We start from the raw sequence: 24,527 nt of genomic DNA, 5'->3' as shown, positions 1-24,527 counted from the left end.
TTGCTGAGATCCGAGAGGCTTTGCACATGCCCCAGGACTTTATTGCGAACCTTTATTATGAATAGGTGGTGTTGCAGTTTGGGGCAGGTCAGAAGATGACTTTTGCCTTGTGGATGGTGATGGCAAGGCCCATCCATTCGTCGGTGTCTGGGAACAAGTTGAGAGCTTGATCTATGCGTCTGAGTTTCATCAGGGACTCCATCTCTTCCCAAGGACCTGGTATTTTTAGTTAAAATGTTCTTACAATTTTGTGTTGGTCATGTGTAAAGACGAGGTCGGACTGAATGGATGGCTGCAGACAAGTCATGACACTCACATCAAGAAAGATGGATTTAGGATGATGTTGTAACATCTATTCCATCACAACTGCTTCCATCCTCAACATCTTGTCCTCCAAGCAATTAATCAAAGCATTTTGACCAGTTTGTGCTGCACCCATGTTAACTTGTATTTTTTTTTAATCTTTTAGGATTCTGAATATAATTTCCAAAGATGTTACCAAAACCGGAGATACAGGTGTGCATATAATTGTCTGTACTCTGCAGTAATGTTTTGTTCCTTAGGTTCAAACTGAAGTATTGCATGGTTTTAAAGCAGAAGAATATTTTGATGGACAGTAAAGCTGTCAGGAAGGAAAAGAGTGCAGAGATAGAACAAATCTGAAACAAAAGCAGAAATACCCAAATTCTCAATATGTCAAGCAGCATCTGCACTGCACAGACCCAGTCAGGAAAATGAAATGACTGGACACCAAATGCTGGAGTAACTCAACACGTCAAGCAGCATCTCTGGAGAACATGGATAGGTGACGTTTTGGGCTGGGACCCTTCAGACTGATCCAGTCTGAAATGTCACCTATCTGATCTCCAGAGATCAAATTTTGTGAAGTTCCTCTGTCTCCCTCTTCCCCTCCCCAGTTCTCCCTCTATCTTCCTGTCTCCACCTATATCCTTCCTTTGTCCCGCCCCCCTGACATCAGTCTGAAGAAGGATCTCGACCCGAAACGTCACCCATTCCTTCTATCCTGAGATGCTGCCTGACCTGCTGAGTCACTCCAGCATTTTGTGAATAAATGATCTCCAGAGATGCTACTTAACCTGGTAAGTTACTCCAACAATGTATGTTTTTTTTGGTAATCGAACATCTGCAGCTCCTTGTTTCTACAAATGAAATGATTGCTTGTGTAACTGACCTTTTCAGAAATCAGGGGAAAAAATATCATCTGCAGCAATTGAAGTTCATTCAACCTGCAAACTACTTAAATCTTTTTATAAATTTTGGAACCCATCATAAAAAAGGGAAAACAATTCATATTACACAGGGGTAACATACCTACATCCAAAGTTTGTCTGAATAAGTGTTGTGATTCCAACACAGGTGAAGATAGTACCAATCAGCTGACTGACAGCATGCTGATCTTTCCCAACACAGAGCGATTCAACCAGCAGAAAGGGTACAGCTATGGTTCCACTAAAGCAGGTCAGGTAGTGCTGAAGGGCCAAAATCAAAGTTTTGTCAACCAATAATTCCTTCAAATGCTGACATACAAATAAATCACCTCAAAAATAAACATTGGTGCTAGAAAATTGAAACAAAACAGAAAATAATGGAAATGCACAAAAGAGAAAAAGCATCATTTGTAGAGAGAAACGAATTAACATTAGAGATGAATCACTGTATTGGGAAAACTCAAAGCCAAAACAAGCTTTACAAAACAGGAAAAGAGTAATGGATATCTGGAAGGTTTTTGATAGAGGGGAGGATAGGAGAGAGGGCAATGAGTGGATTGTCATTCAAATGTCATCTGAAGGCATTTCCAGTTTTTGGAAATTAATTGCAAAATTCAAAAAACTATAGATTCAGAAAAGTAGAAATAACAATATTTTCTGCAGTGAGGCCAAAAAAAATGTAAAAGTTAAGACAAAGATTGATGACAAACTGAAGGAAACTTGAAATTCATCTAAGTTAGTGCTGCAGGTGGAAAAACCACCATAACAATGATTTATGTTTATATTATGTTAAAATAAACTGGATTTTGTGTTAAAATCCAGTATGTCAATTCTCTAGGACTCATGCCATGGTTGCAAGCAGGTGTAACTAGATTTTTTTTTTTTAAACTCGTGTGATAAATATTTTACTCGATGCACAAAAGTATGATCGAGGTGAAGCAGCAGCCAGAAACTGTGTCACCTCTCTACCACATAATGCACGAGGCAATATGTCAATACCTCTGCAGGCAGCACTCCCACAACCAAAGCTTTAATTAGAATTTCAGAAGTGCTTCAACTAAGCAGAATCATCCACCTCCTGTCCCGGTAGACAGATGATGCCAATGATATATCACCTGGGGTTGTTATAAATAGTTTCATTCCTTTAATCCCCTCGAGAACACTTCAGCAGAAAGCCTACAGCAAGGGCAACTCAATAAAATATCAGACACATGAATTAGCTGAAAAATAGACACAACCCACATATACCTGATGGCCAAAGATCCAAGGGATTAGGGAACATTACAGCAGTAATTGCCAGAATATCATTGAGAGAGTAAAGTTAAAATGTACTAAGCACACTTTACATTTACAAAATGAACATGCAAGTGAAACAGAAGTACCTGAAATCCAAGCAAAATGCAAAGATACCAAGGAGGAACATCTTCTATTTTGTAGATCATATCAAAACTGCTGTTCGGGAGTGTAGATTGTGCTGGATCGGTTACATTGGTTTCATTAGTCTGGGAGACACAGAGCAAATACAAGGTTATAACATCTTTCAACAATTCCAGTCTGTGAAATTGAGATTCAGATCTTGGTCAAGTATTTTTCACAACCTGGCAAACAGCAAAAACACTGATTTTCCAACATTTATTAGGAATGGAATTTGTTTTGACTATTTAAAACCAGATACATTTTGACAGCAGAATCTGCACCATAATTTTTAGGCATGGCCAGTTAATTATTTCCTTACCCACACTACTATTCACAAGTTTCAGCCCATTTGCCTAGAGTGGTGACCGTAATCCAGCCACTTTTGACTTCCAAGGACCTTAATACATAAGCAGTTATGATATGGGGACACAAGTGTAAAAGCACTGTCATGTACTCTCTCAGCAATCTACCGTACAACCAAAGAACCCATGGCCCATTGTCAAACAAATCAGCAAATCGGTGCTAATCAAATGCTTCCTTATTTGTAAGAAACAATGTGCAATTAATCTGTTCATTTGCCCAGAGCAGCCAAGGAGGGGGTAAATTTGGGAGATGGGGTTGGAGAGGGTCTTTACAATGTTACTATTCATTTAAACTACCTCTAACATGTGCAACCTTCAAAACATTCTCGATATTCTTCACATTTTAATATCATTGCTTCAGTAGAAGTGTTGTAAAGATTGTTTACATTAATATAAAGGTTATAAAGCAATTAGAAATGGCATTAATGCTATTAAAACAACATAAAGACAAGCAAACCATAATCAAAATTAATACCATGCATAAACACATTGAAAGAGAATTATGTTTAAAGCTTGCACATCAGGCACTGATTTAATCTGTCAGACGTGGTGTTGTGTTGAAAGCAGCCAGATAGTCTGGGACAGAACAATTATGTCCTGTCTACCAGGAACATGCCAATGAAGTTTGATATGAAACAACTAAACTCAGTCCAGAACAGGGCAGGACAGCTAGCAGGGCTGCTGTTTCACATGCCAGAGACTTGGGTTTAATGCTGATATTGGGTGCTGTCTGCGAGGAGTCTGCCTGTTACTGCACGTTTCTTCATTAAATTACTCATTTTGTGCAGGCGAGTCGTAGAACGTGTCAGAACTCAAGGAAAATGTAGAGTGAAAGAACACTAGGATTCGTATAGGTGGTTAATGGTTGGCATGGACTTAATCATCCATTTCCGTACCCAACTTTCTTGATGTCTAAAGATACCGCTTAAGAGCTGGAGGGAACAAAGAAAGATAAGTAATGGCTCAATCTAGAAAACAGAAATGATGGGGTGAGAGCACTTGCAATCAATAGTACATCGCAAGAGGAAAACATGGACAGTGTCACAGATGCTTAGCCTTAGAAGCTTCAAGGGACAGATTGCAACTATTGTGTTTATGCTTACTTAACCATCCATTGTGCTTGTATCTGTATCCGGACTGGCTTATTGTACTCACAATCATGTCCTTTGAGTTGAGCAAATCTACCAATTGGCAAATCATAAATTAATATTAAAGGCAAAAAGAGCAATAAGATTAGAAGGGGTCAGTACTACAGTGCAACTTAAATCTCATCAAATTTAGAGTTCAGGGCTACATGCCAAAATTACCACAAATGTCCATTACATGTTTCAATAGTATAAACAAAACAAAAAAGGCAACTATCTTGACATCAATTTCTGTTGCATAACCCAGAGTTTTACCTGCTCACAGAGTTAGGGAAATATTACACCTACAGAGAGAAAAAAGAAAGAAAGATGCTGAAACCTTTTGACCACCTTTCATCAGAACTCACGATGGATGATCATCAATCTGAAAAGCTAACCATCTCTCCCCACAGTTGGTGGTTGACCTAACAAGTTTCCATGTTGAGGGATGGTGCTCAGAACCAGGACGTTGTAGAGTTGTACCAAAATTTGCTCCTGGATATTTGAGATCCAAGTGTCAACATTCCATTGCCCTTTTAAATGATTCTGCCAATTATACTTTGTGCTTCGTGCGCTGGAAGCTATACTTCAAATAGATTACTTCACATTCAACTTCATTAAAATCTGTCCGTCATAATTTTGCCCAGTCACTTAATCTATCAACGTTTTATTTCATGCTCCAGTCTACAATCCTTCCATCACTGCGACATCAGCAAGCAGCCAAGTCATTAATAAATAATGAACACTAGGTCTCAGCTCAAATCCTTTGGAATCTAATAGTCACCACTGAATACACATTCATTCCTGTCAGACCTAGTACAGAATAATTGTTTTGAAAAGACGTTGCACGATTTAAAAAAAACATTTGGCTAGGAATAGACTATAAAAGAGGACAGCAGTTATTAGAATGCAAAAAATATATTAGCATTTTAGTAATTAAAAATGGTTAGAAAAACTGGGGAGATGTTTGGGAACTGAAGTGGACATTAGGTGATAGAGCAAGCTAAATATTCAAAGGAATATTTTCTATTCAAACTCTTCAAAAAAACCTGCAGATGGTGCAAATCTGAAATCAAAAACACAAAACGTGAAATGGTCAGGGGCCAGGCAGCATCCGAGGATACAGAACCAGCATCATCAGGTCAAACTCCTTTCATAAGAACAGAGAAGCACCAACTTTAAGTTGTGGAAAAGGTTGAGATGAAAGAAATGAATAGAACAAAAGGAATATCTGTGATTGAACGGGCACGGGGTGACTGGATCGATAGACTGAGCGTGACAAAGTGCAACTTGTTGTTTCACCTGGGAAGCCTGGTTGGGTCCCTGGATTGTTAGAAATGAGTCATTTCAAGATGAAGATTAGTACACCTTATTTCTATCATCGCCAGTGATATACACTGTCGTCTTTTGTTCTTTGGTTCTGAAACATTGAGCTGTTTTAGAAGATTAACCAGTGTAATCTTTTCCTCCATGTCCCATTTCTTGGGCAAAATTTTTTGCCGAGAAATCCAACATCTCGAGCAGCTTTATTTGTCCTAATGTGCACTTTCCCCAATTGGTTTACATAGCTCAATGTCTCTCGGCACAGCCCCATATTATCCATGTTGGAAATGATCACAGCAAGCATTCATGTTCAAGCACAGACTCAGAATTTGAACGTTTTCATCAGCCAGCAGTTTACAAACTATATCACAGTGCCACTCCAAGATACTAAAAAAAACTGTTAGTAAAACTCCAATCAAAAACAGGGGCACAAATCCAAACCAGTTAATTACTAGTTGGTAGAGCAGCTGCCTCACGGTGCCAGAGACCAGAGTTTGATCCTGGCCTTGGGTTGTGTCTGTGTGAAGCTTGCATGTTCTCTCTGTGATCGCACGGGTTTCCTCCGAGATGAGTTAATGAAATGAGCACACAAACTTCAGTGTTAAACAAGGTGATCTTTCACAGTACACGATGTGCTAAGTGACAGAATTTTTTAAAGGGAAAGCACAAACAGAGCAATCAGTGGGGCTTTTGCAATAATGTGAGAGTGTGCACGGATTAGTAAGAGATCTAGGATCCTGAGCTTCATGAACAGAGGCACAGTAGCTTGTACCTTGATTTCAATTCTGGAGAGGAAGCAGATACATCAGAATAGCTCCATTGACTAGAGCTTACAGTTACATGGATAGTCCAAACCTGTTTTGTTTGTTCTTCTTAGAAGAGACAAAATTAAGTTTGATTGGTATTTAGCAGAAGGGTTTTCATCAAGTAAATCAAGAGGTCTTACACTGGGTGAAGAAGAGTTGGTAACCAAAAAGCACTGAAAAAAGATGATGGGCCAAAACATTAGTTAGGACTTGAAATGCACTCCCCAATACAATTGGAATACTTCATGCTTTGAACTATTCAAGGGAGACGGTTTACTATTTGAAAGAGGAAAAATGCAAGGCTGTGCTTTTGTGGGGAAGGACCGGAGAGGAGAGGGGACTACCTGAATCACTCTTTAGTACAATAATCATGGGTCAAATAACACTTAAAAGCTGCATAACAAATGTTCTATTCTTTAAGCTTCAAAACATTGCCATCAGTCTAATACTGTATATAGATTCTCTTAAATTTCTACACAGGTTACACCAATAAATATGCCTCAGAAGAAAAAAATCAAGTTCACAAGTTATGATCTTCTGGATAAAACAATACTGGCTCTTTCCAAACACCTAATATATTCTAATGGCTCACTCACTCCTTTGTCATTTGCTTTCCCAGACTGCAGTACATCAGCAAGTCAATAAACCGATTCCCCATTCAAGTGAGAGAAAATCTACATTTTTCCAATTTTTTAAAAGAGATAATTCATGAATGAAATATACTTGGAATAATATGCCCTGAAGATTTTAAAGTTCCTCACTGCCTTCCTGTAATCCCAGTGGTAGCGATCATTAAATTCTGAGGTCCTTAGACCTGTCATTTCATTCGAACAAGTTATTTTGCTGATATTTAAACATTAGCTTCTGCTCTGGATTTATGCTCAATATACCAAGAAATGTGTGTACATTTTCCTTTTCCTCTCCTGTGAGGATTAACAAAATTATTCAATCATTTCCATTAAAATGTTGCCCCTTAAAGAAATAAGCTCATTGACAATCTTTCCAGGAACCCCAACAGTCCTTTCAGGTTAGGCAGAGGTTCACTTGCACCTCCTCGAACCTCATCTACTGTACCCATTGTTCAAGACGTGGACTCTTATACATCGGTGGGACCAAACGTAGACTGGGGGATTATTTTGCTGAACACCTTCGCTCAGTCTGCCTGAACTACCCGATCTCTGGTTTGCCAAACAATTTAATTCCCCTTCCCATTCCCACACTGACTGTTCTGTCCTAGGCCTCCTCCATTCTTCTCTGGCCTTTGTCCAGCCATCTGCTTATCAATAGAAACCCTAACCTGTATTTACCCATCACTCACCAGGCTGTCCTGCCCCTCCTCTCTTCCAGCTTTCTTTCACAACCCTCGACAATCAGTCTGAAGAAGGGTACCAACATGAAACATCACCTATCTATGTTCTTCAGAGATGCTGCCGGACCTGTCGAGTTACTCCATCATCATCTTATTTGTCTCCTTTAGTTTTAATGCTTTGTATATAAATGGCCACTAATATGTGGATATTTTTGTATTCATTTTTGGAGGTGGTCATCTTTTTTAATTAAAAACACACAAATGCATCTCTCTTTCCAAACCCACCGACTCGCACAGCTATCTGGACTACACTTCTTCCCACCCGGTCCCCTGCAAAAAGTCTATCCCCTACTCCCAATTCCTCCGTCTACGCCGCATCTGCGCCCGGGATGAGGTGTTTCACGCTAGGGCTTCCGAGATGTCCTCGTTCTTCAGAAAACGGGGCTTCCCCTCCTCCATTATAAACATAGCACAAAAAGTAAGGAAATTTGTGTTTGGTAGATTATTTCTTTGTTGTAACAATGCTTCTTGGCAATAAATCTTATACCGTTGGAAAGCCTGTTTATTTCCCTTTTAAATGGTGCCACATTTGTAAGGAACATGCATTTGTGGGATGAGCAGCAGAGCTGAGTATATGGGATGCGCCCATGAAAAATTTGCCAAAGCTTCTCTGCCAATGCCAAACAGCTTATTCTGCTGTTGCTATTGACTCTTGTTTTGAGCTTCTGGTACCCCCAGGTGCTGACAAGAATGGGATGCCATCCCACAACAGTGTGTGACCAGGCTGGTGACCAGCATGAGGAGGAGGTGCCAGGCTGTTGTGGCTGTGTATGGTTCTTCCACACGCTACTGTGGCTCCTGTTTATTAAATGAATAAATTGTTAAATTGCCAATATGTCTTGTTTCTTCAGACCAATCATCCAATCCACCAAACAACACCGAACAAGAGTCAATGGCAGAATAAGCTGTTTGGCATTGGCAGAGAAGATTTGGCAAATTGTTCATGGGCGCATCCCATATACTCAGCTCTGCTGCTCATCCCACAAATGCATGTTCCTTACAAATGTGGCACCATTTAAAAGGGAAATAAACAAGCTTTCCAACGGTATAAGATTTATTGCCAAGAAGCATTGTTACAACAAAGAAATAATCTACTAAACACAAATTTCCTTACTTTTTGTGCTATGTTTAGATGAGGCTCTCACTAGGGTCTCTTCTACATCCCGCAGCTCCGCTCTTGCTCCCCCTCCCCCCACTCGCAACAAGGACAGGATCCCCCTCGTTCTCACCTTCCACCACACCAGCCAGCGGATCCAACATATCATCCACCAACATTTCCGTCACCTACAACGGGACCCCACCACTGGCCATATCTTCCCATCCCCTCCCCTCTCTGCGTTCCACAGAGACCGTTCCCTCCGTAACTCCCTGGTCCACTCGTCCCTTCCTACCCAAACCACCCCAACCCCGGGCACTTTCCCCTGCAACCGCAAGAGATGCAACACCTGTCCCTTGACCTCCCCCCTCAACTCCATCAAAGGACCCAAACAGTCTTTCCAGGTGAGACAGAGGTTCACCTGCACCTCCTCCAACCTCATCTATTGATTCTGCTGCTCTAGATGTCAACTTATTTATATCGGCGAAACCAAGCGCAGGCTCGGCGATCGCTTCGCTGAACACCTGCGCTCGGTCCGCATTAACAAAACTGATCTCCCGGTGGCCCAGCACTTTAACTCCCCCTCCCATTCCCAGTCTGACCTCTCTGTCATGGGCCCCCTCCAGTGCCATAGTGAGGCCCACCGGAAATTGGAGGAGCAGCACCTCATATTTCGCCTGGGCAGTTTGCAGCCCGGTGGTATGAACGTCGACTTCTCCAACTTCAGATAGCTCCTCTGTCCCTCCCTTTCCCTCCTCCTTCCCAGATCTCCCTCTATCTTCCTGTCTCCACCTATATCCTTCCTTTGTCCCGCCCCCCTGACATCAGTCTGAAGAAGGGTCTCGACCCGAAACGTCACCCATTCCTTCTCTCCCGAGATGCTGCCTGACCTGCTGAGGTACTCCAGCATTTTGTGAATAAATCGATTTGTACCAGCATCTGCAGTTATTTTCTTATACTACTGAACATAAATGATTTCAGGGTGGGGAGGAAAAGGCAGGTGTGGGGGGGGGAGGGGGGGGTAATAGTGCAGTACAAGAATCAGAGAGTTATATGGCACTAAAGCAGTCCTTGCAGCACTGCACTTGGTATGCCGATCATAATATCTGGCATCATTTGCCTATATCCTTCCAAATTATTTCTATCGCCAAACCTGTACAAATATCTTTTAAACATTGTAATTATTCACCCTCTACCACTTCCTCGGGCATCTCAATCCATGTATCCACCACCCACTGGTGTGAGAAGGTTGCCACTGGGGAACCTTTAAAATCTTTTCAATCTGACTTTAAACCTATGCATTTTAGTGTTGAACTCCCTCATCCTGCAAAATAGACTGTGACCAGTCATCTTATTAACACCCCTCATGATTTTATTTTACCTCTATAAGATCATCCCTCAGCCTCCCATCTTTCACGAAAATAAAACACCAGCCTATCCCGTCTTTCCTTATATAGTGCCCTCCATAATGTTTTGGACAAAGACCCATCATTTATTTATTTGTCTCTGTACCTACAATTTGAGATTTGTAATAGAGAGAAAAAAAAATTAAAAATCGCATGTGGTTAAAGTGCACATTGTCAGATTTTAATAAAGGCAATTTTTATACGTTTTGGTTTCACCATGTAGAAATTACAACTGTGTTTATACATAGTCCCCCATTTCAGGGCACCATAATGTTTGGGACACGTGGCTTCACGGGTGTTTGTAATTGCTCAGGTGTGTTTAATTGCCTTCTAAATGCAGGTATAAGAGAGCTCAGCACCTAGTCTTTCCTCCAGTCTATCCATCACCTTTGGAAACTTTTATTGCTGTTTATCAACATGGAGGACCAAAGTTGTGCCAAAGTCAAAGAAGCTATTACGAGACTGAGAAACAAGAATAAAACTGTTAGAGACATCAGTCAAACCTTAGGCTGACCAAAATCAACTGTTTGGAACATCATTAAGAAGAAAGAGAACACTGGTGAGCTTACTAATCGTATAGGGACTGGCAGGCCAATGAAGTCCTCCACTGCTAATGACAGAAGAATTCTCTCTATAATAAAGAACAATCCCCAAACACCTGTCCCACAGATCAGAAACACACTCCAGGAGTTAGGTGTGGATTTGTCAATGACCACTGTTCGCACAAGACTTCAAGATCAGAAATACACTGCAAGATGCAAACCACTGGTTAGCCACAAAAATAGGATTGTCAGGTTTGCCAAGAAGTACTTAAAAGAGCAACCACAGTTCTGGAAAAAGGTCTTGTGGACAGATGAGATGAAGATTAACTTATATCAGAGTGATGGCAAGAGCAAAGTATGGAGGAGAGAAGGAACTGCCCAAGATCCAAAGCATATTATCTCATCTGTGAAACATGGTGGTGGGGGTGTTATGGCCTGGGCATGTATGGCTGCTGAAGGAACTGGCTCACTTATCTTCATTGATGATACAACTGCTGATGGTAGTAGCATAATGAATTCTAAAGTGTATAAACACATCCTATCTGCTCAAGTTCAAACAAATGCCTCAAAACTCATTGGCCGGCAGTTCATTCTACAGCAAGATAATGATCCCAAACATACTGCTAAAGCAACAGTTTTTCAAAGCTAAAAAATTGTCAATTCTTGAGTGGCCAAGTCAATCACCCAATCTGAATCCAATTGAGCATGCCTTTTATTTGCTGAAGAGAAAACTGAAGGGGACTAGCCCCCAAAACAGGCATAAGCTAAAAATGGCTGCAATACTGGCCTGGCAGAGCATCATCAGAGAAGACACTCAGCAACTGGTGATGTCCATGAATCGCAGACTTTAAGCAGTCATTGCATGCAAAGGACATGCAGCAAAATACTAAACATGACTACTTTCATTTCCATGACATTGCTGTGTCCAAAACATTATGGTGCCCTGAAATTGGGGCACTATGTATAAATACAGTTGTAATTTCTACATGGTGAAACGAAAAGGTTTCAAAATGGCCTTTATTAAAATCTGACAATGTGTACTTTACACCACATGATTTTTTTCTATTACGAATCTCAAATTATGGAGGACAGAGGCAAATAAATAAATGGATCTTTGTCCCAAACATTATGGAGGGCAGTGTAATTCACAAGTTGTAGGAGTAGAATTAGGCCATTTGGCCCATTGAGTCCACTCCACCATTCAAACATGGCTGATCTCTGCCTCCTAATCCCATTTTTCCTGCCTTCTCCCCATAACCCTTGACACCTGTTCTAATCAAGAATTTGTCTATCTCTGCCTTTAAAAATATCCATTGATTTGGCCTCCACAGCCTTCTGTGGCAATGAGTTCCACAGATTAACTACCCTCCGACTAAAGAAGTCCCTCCTCGCCTCCTTTCTAAACGAGCACCCTTTAATTCTGAGACTATGACCTCTGGTCCTAGACTCTCCCACCAGCAGAAACATCCTTTCCACATCCACTCTATCTATGCCTTTCAATATTCTGTAAGTTTCAATGAGTTCACCCCTTTACCATCTAACTCAAATTCAGTTTTTAAATTCTTCTAAAGGGCTTCTGAATTCAAGCCCTCCATTCCCATTAATCTCCTTGTGAACAGTTTCTGCATGCATTCCTGCTCGATAGCATTCTTTCTCCAGCTGAGCAAACAGAACAACACATCGTACTCCAAGCACAGTCTCACCAATGACCTGTACAGGTACAACATGACATCCCAATCCTGTACTCTGTTCCCCGATCAAAGAAGGCCATGTGCCAAAAGCTTTGTCATCACCCTATTGACCCGGATGGACATGAGCTAAAGGGTCTCAAATCTTTGAAGGCCATGTGAAAGGACAACTCAACAACAAACAATTCAGAGATTTTTTTAAAAATAAAGGGTATTTTATTGGACCTTTACAAAATTATTGATCAGTACTAGATGTCATGGTAACATTACTATTATTATCCCAAAGACTTGAAAAAACAATTCAGAAATAAAAGTTCAAACTTTACCATGGCAGCTGGGAAAATTAAATTGTTCTCCACACAACAATCTTGAATTTTAAAATAAAGTCAGGGTTCTTTATCACTTGGGAAGAAAACATTAGCTCAATGGTTCATTATTGTCACGTATGCACAGCACAGCTAAATTATTTTGAACAATCCACAAATACACAGTCCCCATATTTTGGGGGCTGGGGTTAAGATGGGAAGAAGAGGGTGGGAGAGGACTAGAGTAGATTGGAAGAAAGAGAAAAAGAAGAGAGTGACTGAAATTGGTTATCTGAAATTGGAAAATTCAATTCCAAATGGACTAGGTGACTGTTCAAGGACCACTGTCCACTGTGGCTATCTGGATCTCTTGGGCACCAGACATTTTAATTCCTCTTCCCATACCTACACTGTCAGTCATTGGCCTCCTCCACTGCCAGGGCAAGGACAAGCTCAAAATAGAGGAACAGCACCTCCCAATCCTCCAGGATTACCTATAACTGAACAGCATGAGCAACGGCTACTTTCCTGCTCCTTTTTTCAAGTCTAGATTAAGGATCTCGACACAACATCATCCGTCCATTTCCTCCACAGTCTAACCTGTTGAGTTCCTTCAGCTGCTCATCTACTATTGCTCCAAGTTCCAGCACGTGCAGTCTCTTGCACCCCCAGCAATGTTGAAAACCAGTTTGATTACTCTCTTAACAAGATATCATACCAGACAACCTTCTATATGTGGATGAAACAATAGTTACACTATCTTAATAGGAGGAAGAATAAGCCCCTTTGTCTGGCTCCAAAATGAAAATTAACCTGATAAAATTCTGGGGATGACGGATAGAAAATTCCAGAAATACTCACGAGGTCAGACAGCATTTGGGGGAGGACAAGTTAACATTTCAGGTTAAGAAAAGTACTTGGCCCAGATGCTGACGATGATCAGAATTCTTCATTTCCTTTAGCTGTTGGAAAATCCTTAAAAGATGGTTCATACTTCTTCAACTTATTAACAAAGGAATTAAAGGGCGAATGAGGAAAAATATCTATGGAACTGTTTGGATGCATCAAAATGCTTTTAGATTTTTATTAAAACAGCATTTGGAGATACATGGAGACAAAGAAGTGTAGATGCTCAATGGGACAGGCAGCATCTCTGGAAGACATGGATAAGTGACATTTCAGGTTCAAATGCTTCTTCAGATTTGAATTTCAAATTGGAAGTGCAGCTGAAAGATATAATTTTCAGGTTCACAGAGAAATGCCTGGGCTGTGGGATTTAGATAACACTAGGATAGAGCTTAGAGCGAAAAGAGATCTGGGTACAAAAAGGATCAATTGGGTTTCTCTCAATGCTGTAACGTTTTATAGCTACCAACAACCAAGTTCAAGTTTGGAACTTACCTTGTCACTTTTCCTTTGAAGTCTTCCATCCACAGGTATTTTGTTCTCTGACAGTTCATAACAAAGGCCTGGAATCCCATTCTGATGCAAAGAATAGGAACGTTACTTGGACATGAAATCAGAATATAAACTAGACAAGATTACTTTGGACATACATAGATTCCCCCTCTTATATTACAGCTGTGCAATAAATATAATTTTCCAACCTTATAAACAAACATCTTGTCCAATAAAGCATTAGATTTTCTGTAACAATTCATTCTGATAGTATAACCGGTGCACAAATTCTAGAAGTCATTAATGCAAGGTTTTGAAGACACTACAAATGCACTAAAGTTACATGAATTTAGTTATTAAATATACTACCTGCTTTTTCAATTACATTGGATTATTTTAAATAACATCCAAGTTTTAGAGTGCAGCAAAAAATAATGCAAATAGGACATATTTATTTACCCAATGCAAGGAAAAGTTGAGATCAGTGTAACCATATATTTATAGGCTGTAGAATATTTATCTCTTTCTCTACAGAAAGCTTGGTTCTATTTAAAGTTATACAAGCTTATGAAATGTTAAAGCTTTTATACTCAGCCAGTGGTGGCCTACAGTAACCAATCCGTAATGATGCAAGACCTCCACAAATTTCATGTAGAAAATAGCCAAGCACAGAGATACATAGCTCTATCCCACAACTACAAACAAATATGAAGTGAGTCACCTTCATCAACTAATATCACATTACAGTATTATCAGGTTGTCATTTGTAAATGCTCAGGTTTGCATCCAATAGTCATGTAATTATGGAACAACATTGAAGAATGACCATTCTTAAATAAAGTTCAGTTCCTTTGTCAAAATTCTGCAAATCCAGGAAATGCACTGGAAATATTGGGGCAGGAGAAAATTCCATTAATGTTTTCTAGTCCAAAGTACCATTTCTCTCTCCCCACAGGTTTACCCGACCTTGAATACTTCTTCCCTACAATTGTTATTCTGCAAATGTTGTCTTTATTAGGAAATGGAGAATGTACAATTCAAAGTTTATGATATTATTCAAATATTATGATAAATTCAGCTTGTCCTCATATTTAGAAAGAAATAATTTGGCAAGTTCAACAAGACCCAGCATTGTTAGTTTATACAGCACCTTACCTTTGTTAGTGTCTAACCACATCATTAACACAGAAACATAGAAAATAGGTGCAGGAGTTGGCCATTCGGCCCTTCGACTCAGTATCCCGTACCTGCCTTCTCTCCATACCCCCTGATCCCTTTAGCCACAAGGGCCACATCTAACTCCCTCTTAAATATAGCCAATGAACTGGCCTCAACTACCTTCTGTGGCAGAGAATTCCACAGATTCACCACTCTGTGAAAAATAACTTTCTCATCTCGGTTCTAAAAGACTTCCCCCTTATCCTTAAACTGTGACCCCTTGTTCTGGACTTCCCCAACATCGGGAACAATCTTCCTGCATCTAGCCTGTCCAACCCCTTAAGAATTTTGTAAGTTTCTATAAGATTCCCCCCTCAATCTTCTAAATTCCAGCGAGTACAAGCCAAGTCTATCCAGTCTTTCTGCATATGAAATTAACTTAATGGGAAGTTTGAAACGCCAATGAAACCACAACCTAATGCTTTCCCACTCTCTCCAAGGAGGATTTTATTAGATACAATTTCTGCAGTTGGCTTTCAAACCAAACTGACAAATACAATGGAGAACTACATTATTGTTCAGCATTTGACAAAACTTAAAGGAATCAAAATCAAACTTGAAATTTTTGTAGGAAACAAATAAAAATGATTTTATTTGAATTAATTGATAGGACATGGTCGATGCTGCCAAGGGCAATAGTTTTATACCCATTCATATTGCCCTTGATGTAATAGTGGGCCATATTCTTGAACTACTGAAATTATAAGGTCATAAGTGATAGAAGCAGAATTAGGCCATTCGGCCCATCAAGTTATTCCGCCATTCAATCACGGCTGATCTATCTCTCCCTCGTAACTCCGTTGTCCTCCCTTCTCCCCATCCATACTAATCATGAATCTATCTATTGCTGCCTTAAAAATATCCATTAACAGCCTCCATAGCCTTCTGTGACAAATAATTCCACAGATTCACCACCCTTCGACTAAAGAAATTCCGCCTCATCTCCTTCCTAAAGGAACGTTTGTTAATTCTGAGCCTATGACCTCTAGACCTATACTCTCCCACTGGTGGAAACATCCTCTCCACGTCCACTCTATCCAAGCCTTTCACTATTCGATACGTTTCAGTGAGGTCTCCCCCTCATTCGTCTAAACTCTAGCAAGTACAGGCCCAGTGCCGTCAAACGCTTATCATATGTTAACCCACTAATTCCTGAGATCATTCTTGTAAACCTCCACTGGACCCTCTCCAGAGCCAGCACATCCTTCCTCAGATATGGCACCCAAAATTGCTCACAATACTCCATATGCAGCCTGACCAGCACCTTAGAGCCTCAGCATTACATCCCTATCCCAACTATCATTCCCAACTGCAGGGGATAATGTCAAGATTTTGACTTGCAATAATGATTAGCTGATGCATTTCCAAATCAGAATGGATACATCATGACGAAGAAAGTTTGTCTATCAACATCCTTTCATGCAGCTGTTCTCCTGGTCCTTCTGAGCAACAAAAGCCACAGTATGGAGTGATATTGCCGTGTGTCTACTGTTCACAGACAGGGATGGGAGTGAATGGTGGATGTAGGGCACGCTTAGACATTCATCCCCGGGTTTAGTAGCTGAAATATTATGATCTAATATCCATGAAATTGAATTTCAGAAACAATACAGAACACACACTTCCAATTGGGGATGAATTAATTTCACCACAATTATGGAATTCAACAACTTTGCTTTGTTCTGAATGTCGTCAGATATGAAGTGTTGTCCAAGGTGCAGTCACCAGGCAAGTGGAGAGTATTCCACAGTCCCAACTCATGCGTTGTAGATTTTCGAAACAGAAAAGCAAAAAGGCAGTTCCCTTGCTGCAGGGAAACCAGAGTCTGACCTGTTTGTTACACAAGACGAATACTAAACCCCTACCCTACAGGTTTATTAATGATAACAGTAATGCCATGTGAAAGGCCACGAGGACATGGATAGGATGAGACTCTGAAATAGCCATTAGCTGAAACATTTAAGATACCAATTGCCCCACTCTTGGATTATCATAATATTACTTGTACTCATCACGTGGAGTGCATAAAAAGAGATCCTTGGTAACATTTTTGTTAAACAATGCAGCTTCAGTTCAGTTTAGAAATACAGCATAAACCTGGCCCACCGGGCCCGAGTCTACTATCGATCAACCATTCACATTAGATTTATGTTATCCCACTTTCGCATCTACTTCATAAACACCAAGAACATTTTTGTATAGAAGCTAATTAACCTGCAAACCCACACGTCTTTGGGACGTGGGAGGAAACTAGAGGAAACCCATGCAGTTGCAGGGAAGGACCTGCAAACTTCACACAGACAGAACCCGAGGTCAGACCCAACCTGGGTCTCTGGTGCAAGGGGGCAGGGGCAACACTGTGGAAAGTGGGATAATAGCTAAGGTACAATAACACAAAATATGCAAAATCAGATGCACAAGCAATATTTAACATTTAAGCAAATGAAAGAAGTCATTTTAAAAAGCAGAAATGAAGACTTTAGAAAAAAGCGTATTTAAAATACATAATTAATTCCATCCTCAAATCATAGAATCCCAGGGATTGGAATTTACTGGATTATGGTTTTGGATTGCAAGTTCCTACTGTGCACTGATTGACAGTGAAAGCAAACCAGCACTAAAAAGGACTTCAAACCTCAAATTTCCCACAATTACCCAGTTTTGTTAATTTCATGAAAAGTTAATCCAATTTAAAACAGGTCCTTTACAACAGCCCAGCAAGAGATGAAGTCCATTACCTTTAAAGTATCCCTCATTCTGTTCTCCGAAACCTAGAGCCCTTTTGACAAGCTGCATGCCAGAGAAACTCTGAAACAATGCTGTATTTCTTTCCACTTTGAAAGATATTCTTCTTCTGCTGGTTAAAAATTAACCTTTCGATTGAACTGCTGAACTTTAACCAATGGCTCATCATACATTAGCACAGACCAAATGAGAGGTCATTAGTGTTTAAGCTTTTCAACCTCAATTGGAAATTAACTGACATCCCCAAATTATCATTCACCTTTAACCAAACAGTGTATTATCCTAGACAGACGCACACAAGTTAACTACATTAAAATACACCACTTCAGCTGGTTGATTTAATTTATTCTCACCACACAGATCTGCAAAGCAAAGATCACTATACTGATACAAATCAAGATATGGAGTCACTGTGAGTGTCATCAGAAGTAAACAAGTTAAAAAGAAAACAGGACATCAAGAAATCAAAGCACACCTATAACTAGCACAATGCTCGAGCATGAAAATGGCAAGTCCAAGAATAAATTTGAAAATAATAAAGCTATATAAAGCTATATCTGGAGTAATAAGTACATTTTTAGTCTCTTTCCTTTATTCAAAGAACATACTTAGAGGGAGAGCAGAAAGATTTGCCAGACTGACTTCAGAAGTAGTGGATTTGCCTCAAGGAGAGGGTAGATAGACTTATGATTTTCATTGTTTAGATGATGGGGTGGGGTGGGGTGGGGTGGGGGGGGGGCGATTGCACAAAATTAAAACTCTTTCAGGGCTCAATTCCTGAGAAATCAATATCTAGTAGTCAGGCACTCAGTCCTTTTTTGTAAACCAGCATCTGCAGTTCCTTGTGTCTACAGATATATGGGTGAATGGTTATGGAAGATTACGGGCATAATGGTTGCGTCAGAAGACTTACACTTACAACTCTAGAACAATTAATCTTCCCGCTGTGATGTTAGCAGTACTAGCCATATACTGTATTAATGAGATTTAAAGACTCATACCGGCAGTTTCCTGGTACTATTCTACATCAATGTAGCAGAATACCTGCAATTACATAGGACTCAAAACACCAGAAAAAAATTGAAATTTCTGTTAACGGCAATTATGCTTTTGATGCATTTTCCAACAGAAAGCATTTGACAAAGTTTAGCATTATTTCAATAGACAATAGACAATAGACAATAGGTGCAGGAGTAGGCCATTCAGCCCTTCGAGCCAGCACCGCCATTCAATGCGATCATGGCTGATCACTCTCAATCGGTACCCCGTTCCTGCCTTCTCCCCATTCTCTCCTCCGGTCCCATTTTTTTTTTTTTTTTTTTCTCTTAATTTTTTTTATTTTATAATTGATTACAATGCATATAACAACAACAGTAAACCCCATCCCTCCCCTTCCCTACATAATCATGAAAACAAACAAACAAAAACAAACAAATAAATAAATAAAAATACATTTAAAAAAAACATAACTACAATGTAACAAAAAAAAGACAAAAGCACAAAAACATGAGGCAAGGTAATTTTCACAACTCAAATATTTCAGTATTTTCACTGCTGGATTCAAAGAAGGTACAAAAGCATGTGGCATTGAGGGGATAGTTTTACTTGTCCTTAATATGCTGCAGCACTGGGTTCCATATGTTGAAGAACTTTTGAGGGTTGCCAGACAATTCATATCTCAACCTCTCTACGTGTAAGATGCCCATTAATTCTCTTAACCAAGTCTCAAACTGAGGAGCAGAGTCTGATTTCCATAGTTTCAAAATACATCTGTTGGCAATTACCATACCATAAACCAAGATTGTGCGAGCATTATGGTCTAGCTTCTCAAGCGTTGTGGAATACCCGAATAGAGCAGTTTCAGGGTCCGGAGTTAAAGTGACGTTTAAAACAGTGGAGTACCATTGAAATAAAAGACACCAAAAGTTGTGAAGTTTTGGACAAGTCCAAAAGTGGTGAGCGAGTGTACCCTCAGCGGTCTTGCATCTATTACACAAAGGTGAGAGATCAGGAAAGATTTTATGCAGCTTAACCTTAGAGTAGTGTAATCTGTGTATAACCTTGAATTGAATCAGTTGTAGCCTAGAATTAATAGAACAGGATTTTATACTTTTCAGTACTTCCTTCCAGACATCGTCATCAATTTCAATGTTAAGGTCTTCTTCCCAGGTTTGTTTTATTTTTAAAGTAGATTTATCTAGTTTGTTTAAAAAGATACCTACAAACGATGAGATTAGGTTCTTTGCTTCCGGGGGACCCAGCAAAATTTTGGACAACAAGTCGTCTTCGGGCAGGGACTCAAAAAGCGAATTGTTTTGTCGAACATAATTTCTCAGCTGTAAGTACCTGAAGAATTGAGTTTTGGGCAATGAGAACTTGGATTGTAGCTGATCAAATGATGCAAAGTGTCTATTTATGTAAAGATCTTTTATTGTAACTATCCCTTTACAGCTCCATTCTTTGAATGCTGTATCTGTAAATGATGGGGGGAAAGCGTGGTTATGCCAGATTGGGGCGTGCATTGACGTCTTCGGAAGCTCACAAGCTTTCCTAATTTGGTGCCATATTCTCTGAGCATTGGACAGAGTGAAGTGATCCTCTCTAAGAGAGGCGAGAGATCTGGGTAATGAAAAAAGGAGAGCAGGGAGAGAAGTTTTTGGGGTTAAGCTTTTTTCAATCGCCAGCCAAGGTGGCAGGTCATATCCAACTCCCCGTTCATATGCATACTGCCAGTATACCATGACTCCAACATTGGCCGCCCAATAGTAATATAAAAAGCACGGTAACCCCAGTCCCCCATGTTCCCTCGTTTTTTGAAGATAAGCTTTTGAGATCCTGTGTGCTTTATATCCCCAAATAAATGGCATAATGATAGAATCGATTAACTTAAAGTAGGATTTGGGGATAAAAACAGGAACATTCTGAAATAAATACAGAAATCTCGGCAGGGAGACCATCTTTACTGCGTTCACGCGGCCAATCAAGGAAATAGGCAACGTTCTCCATTTCTCTATGTTCTCCTTTAGCTTGTTCAATCTTTCGGTAAAGTTAATTTTAAAAAGGGTCTTGGGGTTTTTAGATATTTTAATGCCCAGATATTTTATACTATCCGGATTTGTTTTAAACTGCATGTTGGCTAAGAATACAGGGTCTAATTCTGCTGTTATCGATATAAGTTCACTCTTCTGCCAGTTTATAGTGTAACCTGAGACCTCGCCAAAGGAATTAATAAGCTGGAATAGGTAAGGAACAGAATGTTCAGGGTCAGATACAAAGATGGCAATATCATCCGCATAAAGCGAAATCTTATGTTCCACCCCACCCAGTATTATCGGTTTTATAAGCGCATGCCCTCTTATGCCGATTGCCAGCGACTCAATGGCTAACGCAAAGAGGAGCGGCGAGAGGGGGCAGCCCTGTCGCGTACCCCTCCGAAGGGCAAAAGGGGGTGACCTATCCTGGTTTGTGAGTATGGAAGCGGTGGGATGAGCATATATAAGACGTACCCAGGAAATAAAAGAGGCTCCAAGACCAAACTCTTCCAGCACTCTGAGTAAATATCCCCACTCAACCTGATCGAAAGCTTTTTCTGCGTCTAAACACAGAATGGCTTGTTTGGAAGAACTATCGAATTTGTGATACATAATGTTCATTACTCTTCTAACATTAAAGAAAGAGAACCTATTGGGGATGAACCCGGTCTGATCCGTATGGATAATGGATTCTATACACTTATTTAGTCTAGTCGCCATTATTTTAGTAAAAATCTTGAAATCCAAATTAAGCATAGAAATTGGTCGGTATGAGGAGGGATTGGTTTCATCCCTGTCTTGTTTCAATAAGAGAGAAATATTAGCATTGTACAATGACGGTGGGAGCTTTTTCAACTCGATTGAGTGGGAGAGCATCCTGTGCAGAATCGGAGTTACCTGGTCAGCAAACTTCTTATAAAATTCGACTCCAAAACCGTCTGGCCCAGGGCTCTTGCCGTTTTGCAACGACCTAATTGCATCCTTGATTTCTACAGAGGAGGGTTCTGAGTTTAAGGCCTCACAAGAGGCACTATCTAATTTTGGTATGTCCAACTTTTTTAACCATGCATTGATATCACCGTTAGCTTTGGATTTATACAGCTCTTGATAATACTCCTCAAAGCGTTCATTTATTAATTTTGGATCGGTTAAAGCAACACCCTTGCCTGATTTTATTATATGTATGGCCCTACTTGCTTGTTGCCCTCTAAGCTGACGGGCTAACAATGTATGCGGTTTGTCCCCTAATTCAAAATATCGCTGTTTCAGTCGTAGTAGCTGGTCACTGACTTGATTTGTTAAAATCGTGTTATACTCATATTTAAGACTGAGCATATTTTGCAGCGTTTGGGGGTTGTTTGTGCTCCGATACAACGTTTCCATTGGAGAAAGCTCCGAATCAATTTCTTGTAGACGTCTCTCTCTGGATTTCTTTAAAGACGCTTCATACGAAATAATATGACCCCTCATAACTGCCTTGAAAGCTTCCCACAAGGTGGAGTCCGAGACATCAGAAGTGTCATTGGTCTCCAAATATTCTGTAATTTTTTCAGACATGTATTTACAGAAAGTTCCATCATTAAGCAAGGAAAGGCGTAGTCGCCATTTAGCACATCGTTTAGACAGCTTAAAGTCAAAGATAATTGAGGTTGGAGCGTGATCTGAGATCAAAATGTTATGATATTTGGTATTTATTACATTAGGTATGAGTTTCGAGTCTAATAAAAAATAATCGATACGAGAGTATGAATTGTGCATTTTAGAAAAAAAAGAGTATTCTCTGTCTGTGGGATGCTGTATCCTCCAAATGTCAACTAAATTGGTGGAGGAGATGAGATTTTTCAAAACCGTGGATGCATTCGAAGGGCTACACATTTTATTTGATGACCTATCCAGGTGCCAGTCAAGGATTGTGTTATGGTCCCCTGCAACAATCACATTCGTATTAGAAAGGTCAGGTAGCTTATCAAAGATTTTGCGAAAGAAAGCTGCATCATCAATATTCGGACCATAAATGTTAAGCAGTGTTACATGAACAGAGTAAAGGTACCCAGTTACTATGAGAAATCGACCATTCGGGTCACTTACTGTAGAAATATGTCTGAAATCTATGTTTTTCTTAACCATAATTGCCACCCCGCGGGCTTTGCTAGAAAATGTGGATTGAAATATCTGATCTGCCCATCTGCAGCGCAACTGTCTCTGCCCCAATGTTCTAATGTGAGTTTCTTGGAGGAACACAAGGTCGGCAGATAAAGACCCAAGATGTGAAAACACCTTAGCTCGTTTAATTGGGTGGCCCATGCCGCGGACATTCCAGCTCACCATGGTAACCCTCCCACGCACATCATCATCCCCAGGTACCATCAGAAGGTGTAAATTGTATTACATAAGCAGCGACATAATAATTTGCCTCAAACAAAAAAACAGGAAGACCACCAACACAAAAACACACACAAAACTCGGACTTTCCCTCCCCCCATCCCCACTCTCCCAAACAAAGTGAGAGAAAATATCCTAACATACTGTAAACGGGGGTTACTTCAACTATCTAGCCTGTTAAGCCCAAAGGCTAGCTAAAGGCTAAATTGTGAAACCGCTAGCTAGTTAACTACAAATTCAGTCGGCATCCCCTCCGATAAACAAACAAAATTACGGATCTGTTCAACAAAAAAAACGTTTCCCTTTGAAAAATTAGCAGGAACCCATCCTGTAAAATCATCCTATTCCTGAAATGAATTAAGCACATTAAACAAAGTTAAAGTTAAATCTATTGAGTCCAACGTCTACCTTTCGTGTGAATGACCATGTCCATGGCTCAGAGTTAACTCGTTCGCATGTTAGCCGACGCCCGCCGTCCGCTCCGGGCCAGCGGCTTAAACATGGATAGACATGGGCGAGTCAGTGCACTTGGACAAAAGCTTGTATCCTCAGGATTTAAGCTTACTCGACAAGAGGGTGACCATGCCCCCACGTTGAGATTGGCTGAAACAGCTGGTCTGGAGACCAGCTAGTCAGTGTTAGTCTGTTAGCCGACATTAGCCCACCGTTATCACCGGGCTAGGCGACAGGTTATCCGCGAATAGTTTGGCCTCCTCCGGGGTGCTAAATATCGATGTGTCGATACCCTGGGTAACCCGGAGGCGAGCAGGGTAGATATATCCGGTTCGCAGGCCTGCCTCTTTGAGCTTCTTCCTCGTGACCTCGAAAAGACGACGTTGTTTCATTATCTCTGCCGGGAGATCAGGAAAAATGTGAATTTGCTTCCCATTGAAATTTCTGTTAACGGCAATTATGCTTTTGATGCATTTTCCAACAGAAAGCATTTGACAAAGTTTAGCATTATTTCAATAGACAATAGACAATAGACAATAGGTGCAGGAGTAGGCCATTCAGCCCTTCGAGCCAGCACCGCCATTCAATGCGATCATGGCTGATCACTCTCAATCTGTACCCCGTTCCTGCCTT

The 24,527-nt window shown here is 40.4% G+C and overlaps 1 protein-coding gene across 1 annotated transcript in view; it reads right to left on the bottom strand.

The window, feature by feature from the left end:
• The window catches only part of LOC144599839 (solute carrier family 23 member 1-like), a 65,088-nt gene extending 46,960 nt beyond the window's left edge, over window positions 1-18,128 (bottom strand). The window contains exons 1-4 of the mRNA XM_078411090.1: window positions 18,021-18,128; window positions 14,068-14,148; window positions 2,612-2,731; window positions 1,333-1,490 (exon numbers count right to left, since the gene is read on the bottom strand). Coding sequence (XP_078267216.1) covers window positions 1,333-1,490; window positions 2,612-2,731; window positions 14,068-14,148; window positions 18,021-18,038 — 377 coding nt within the window. The 5' untranslated portion in view covers window positions 18,039-18,128. The remainder of the gene's footprint in view (window positions 1-1,332; window positions 1,491-2,611; window positions 2,732-14,067; window positions 14,149-18,020) is intronic.
• Window positions 18,129-24,527: the final 6,399 nt, after the last annotated feature.

This window comes from Rhinoraja longicauda, chromosome 14, assembly GCF_053455715.1.
Source record: "Rhinoraja longicauda isolate Sanriku21f chromosome 14, sRhiLon1.1, whole genome shotgun sequence".
Classification (NCBI taxonomy): domain Eukaryota; kingdom Metazoa; phylum Chordata; class Chondrichthyes; order Rajiformes; family Arhynchobatidae; genus Rhinoraja; species Rhinoraja longicauda.
This window is presented reverse-complemented; position numbering and strand designations above follow the sequence as displayed.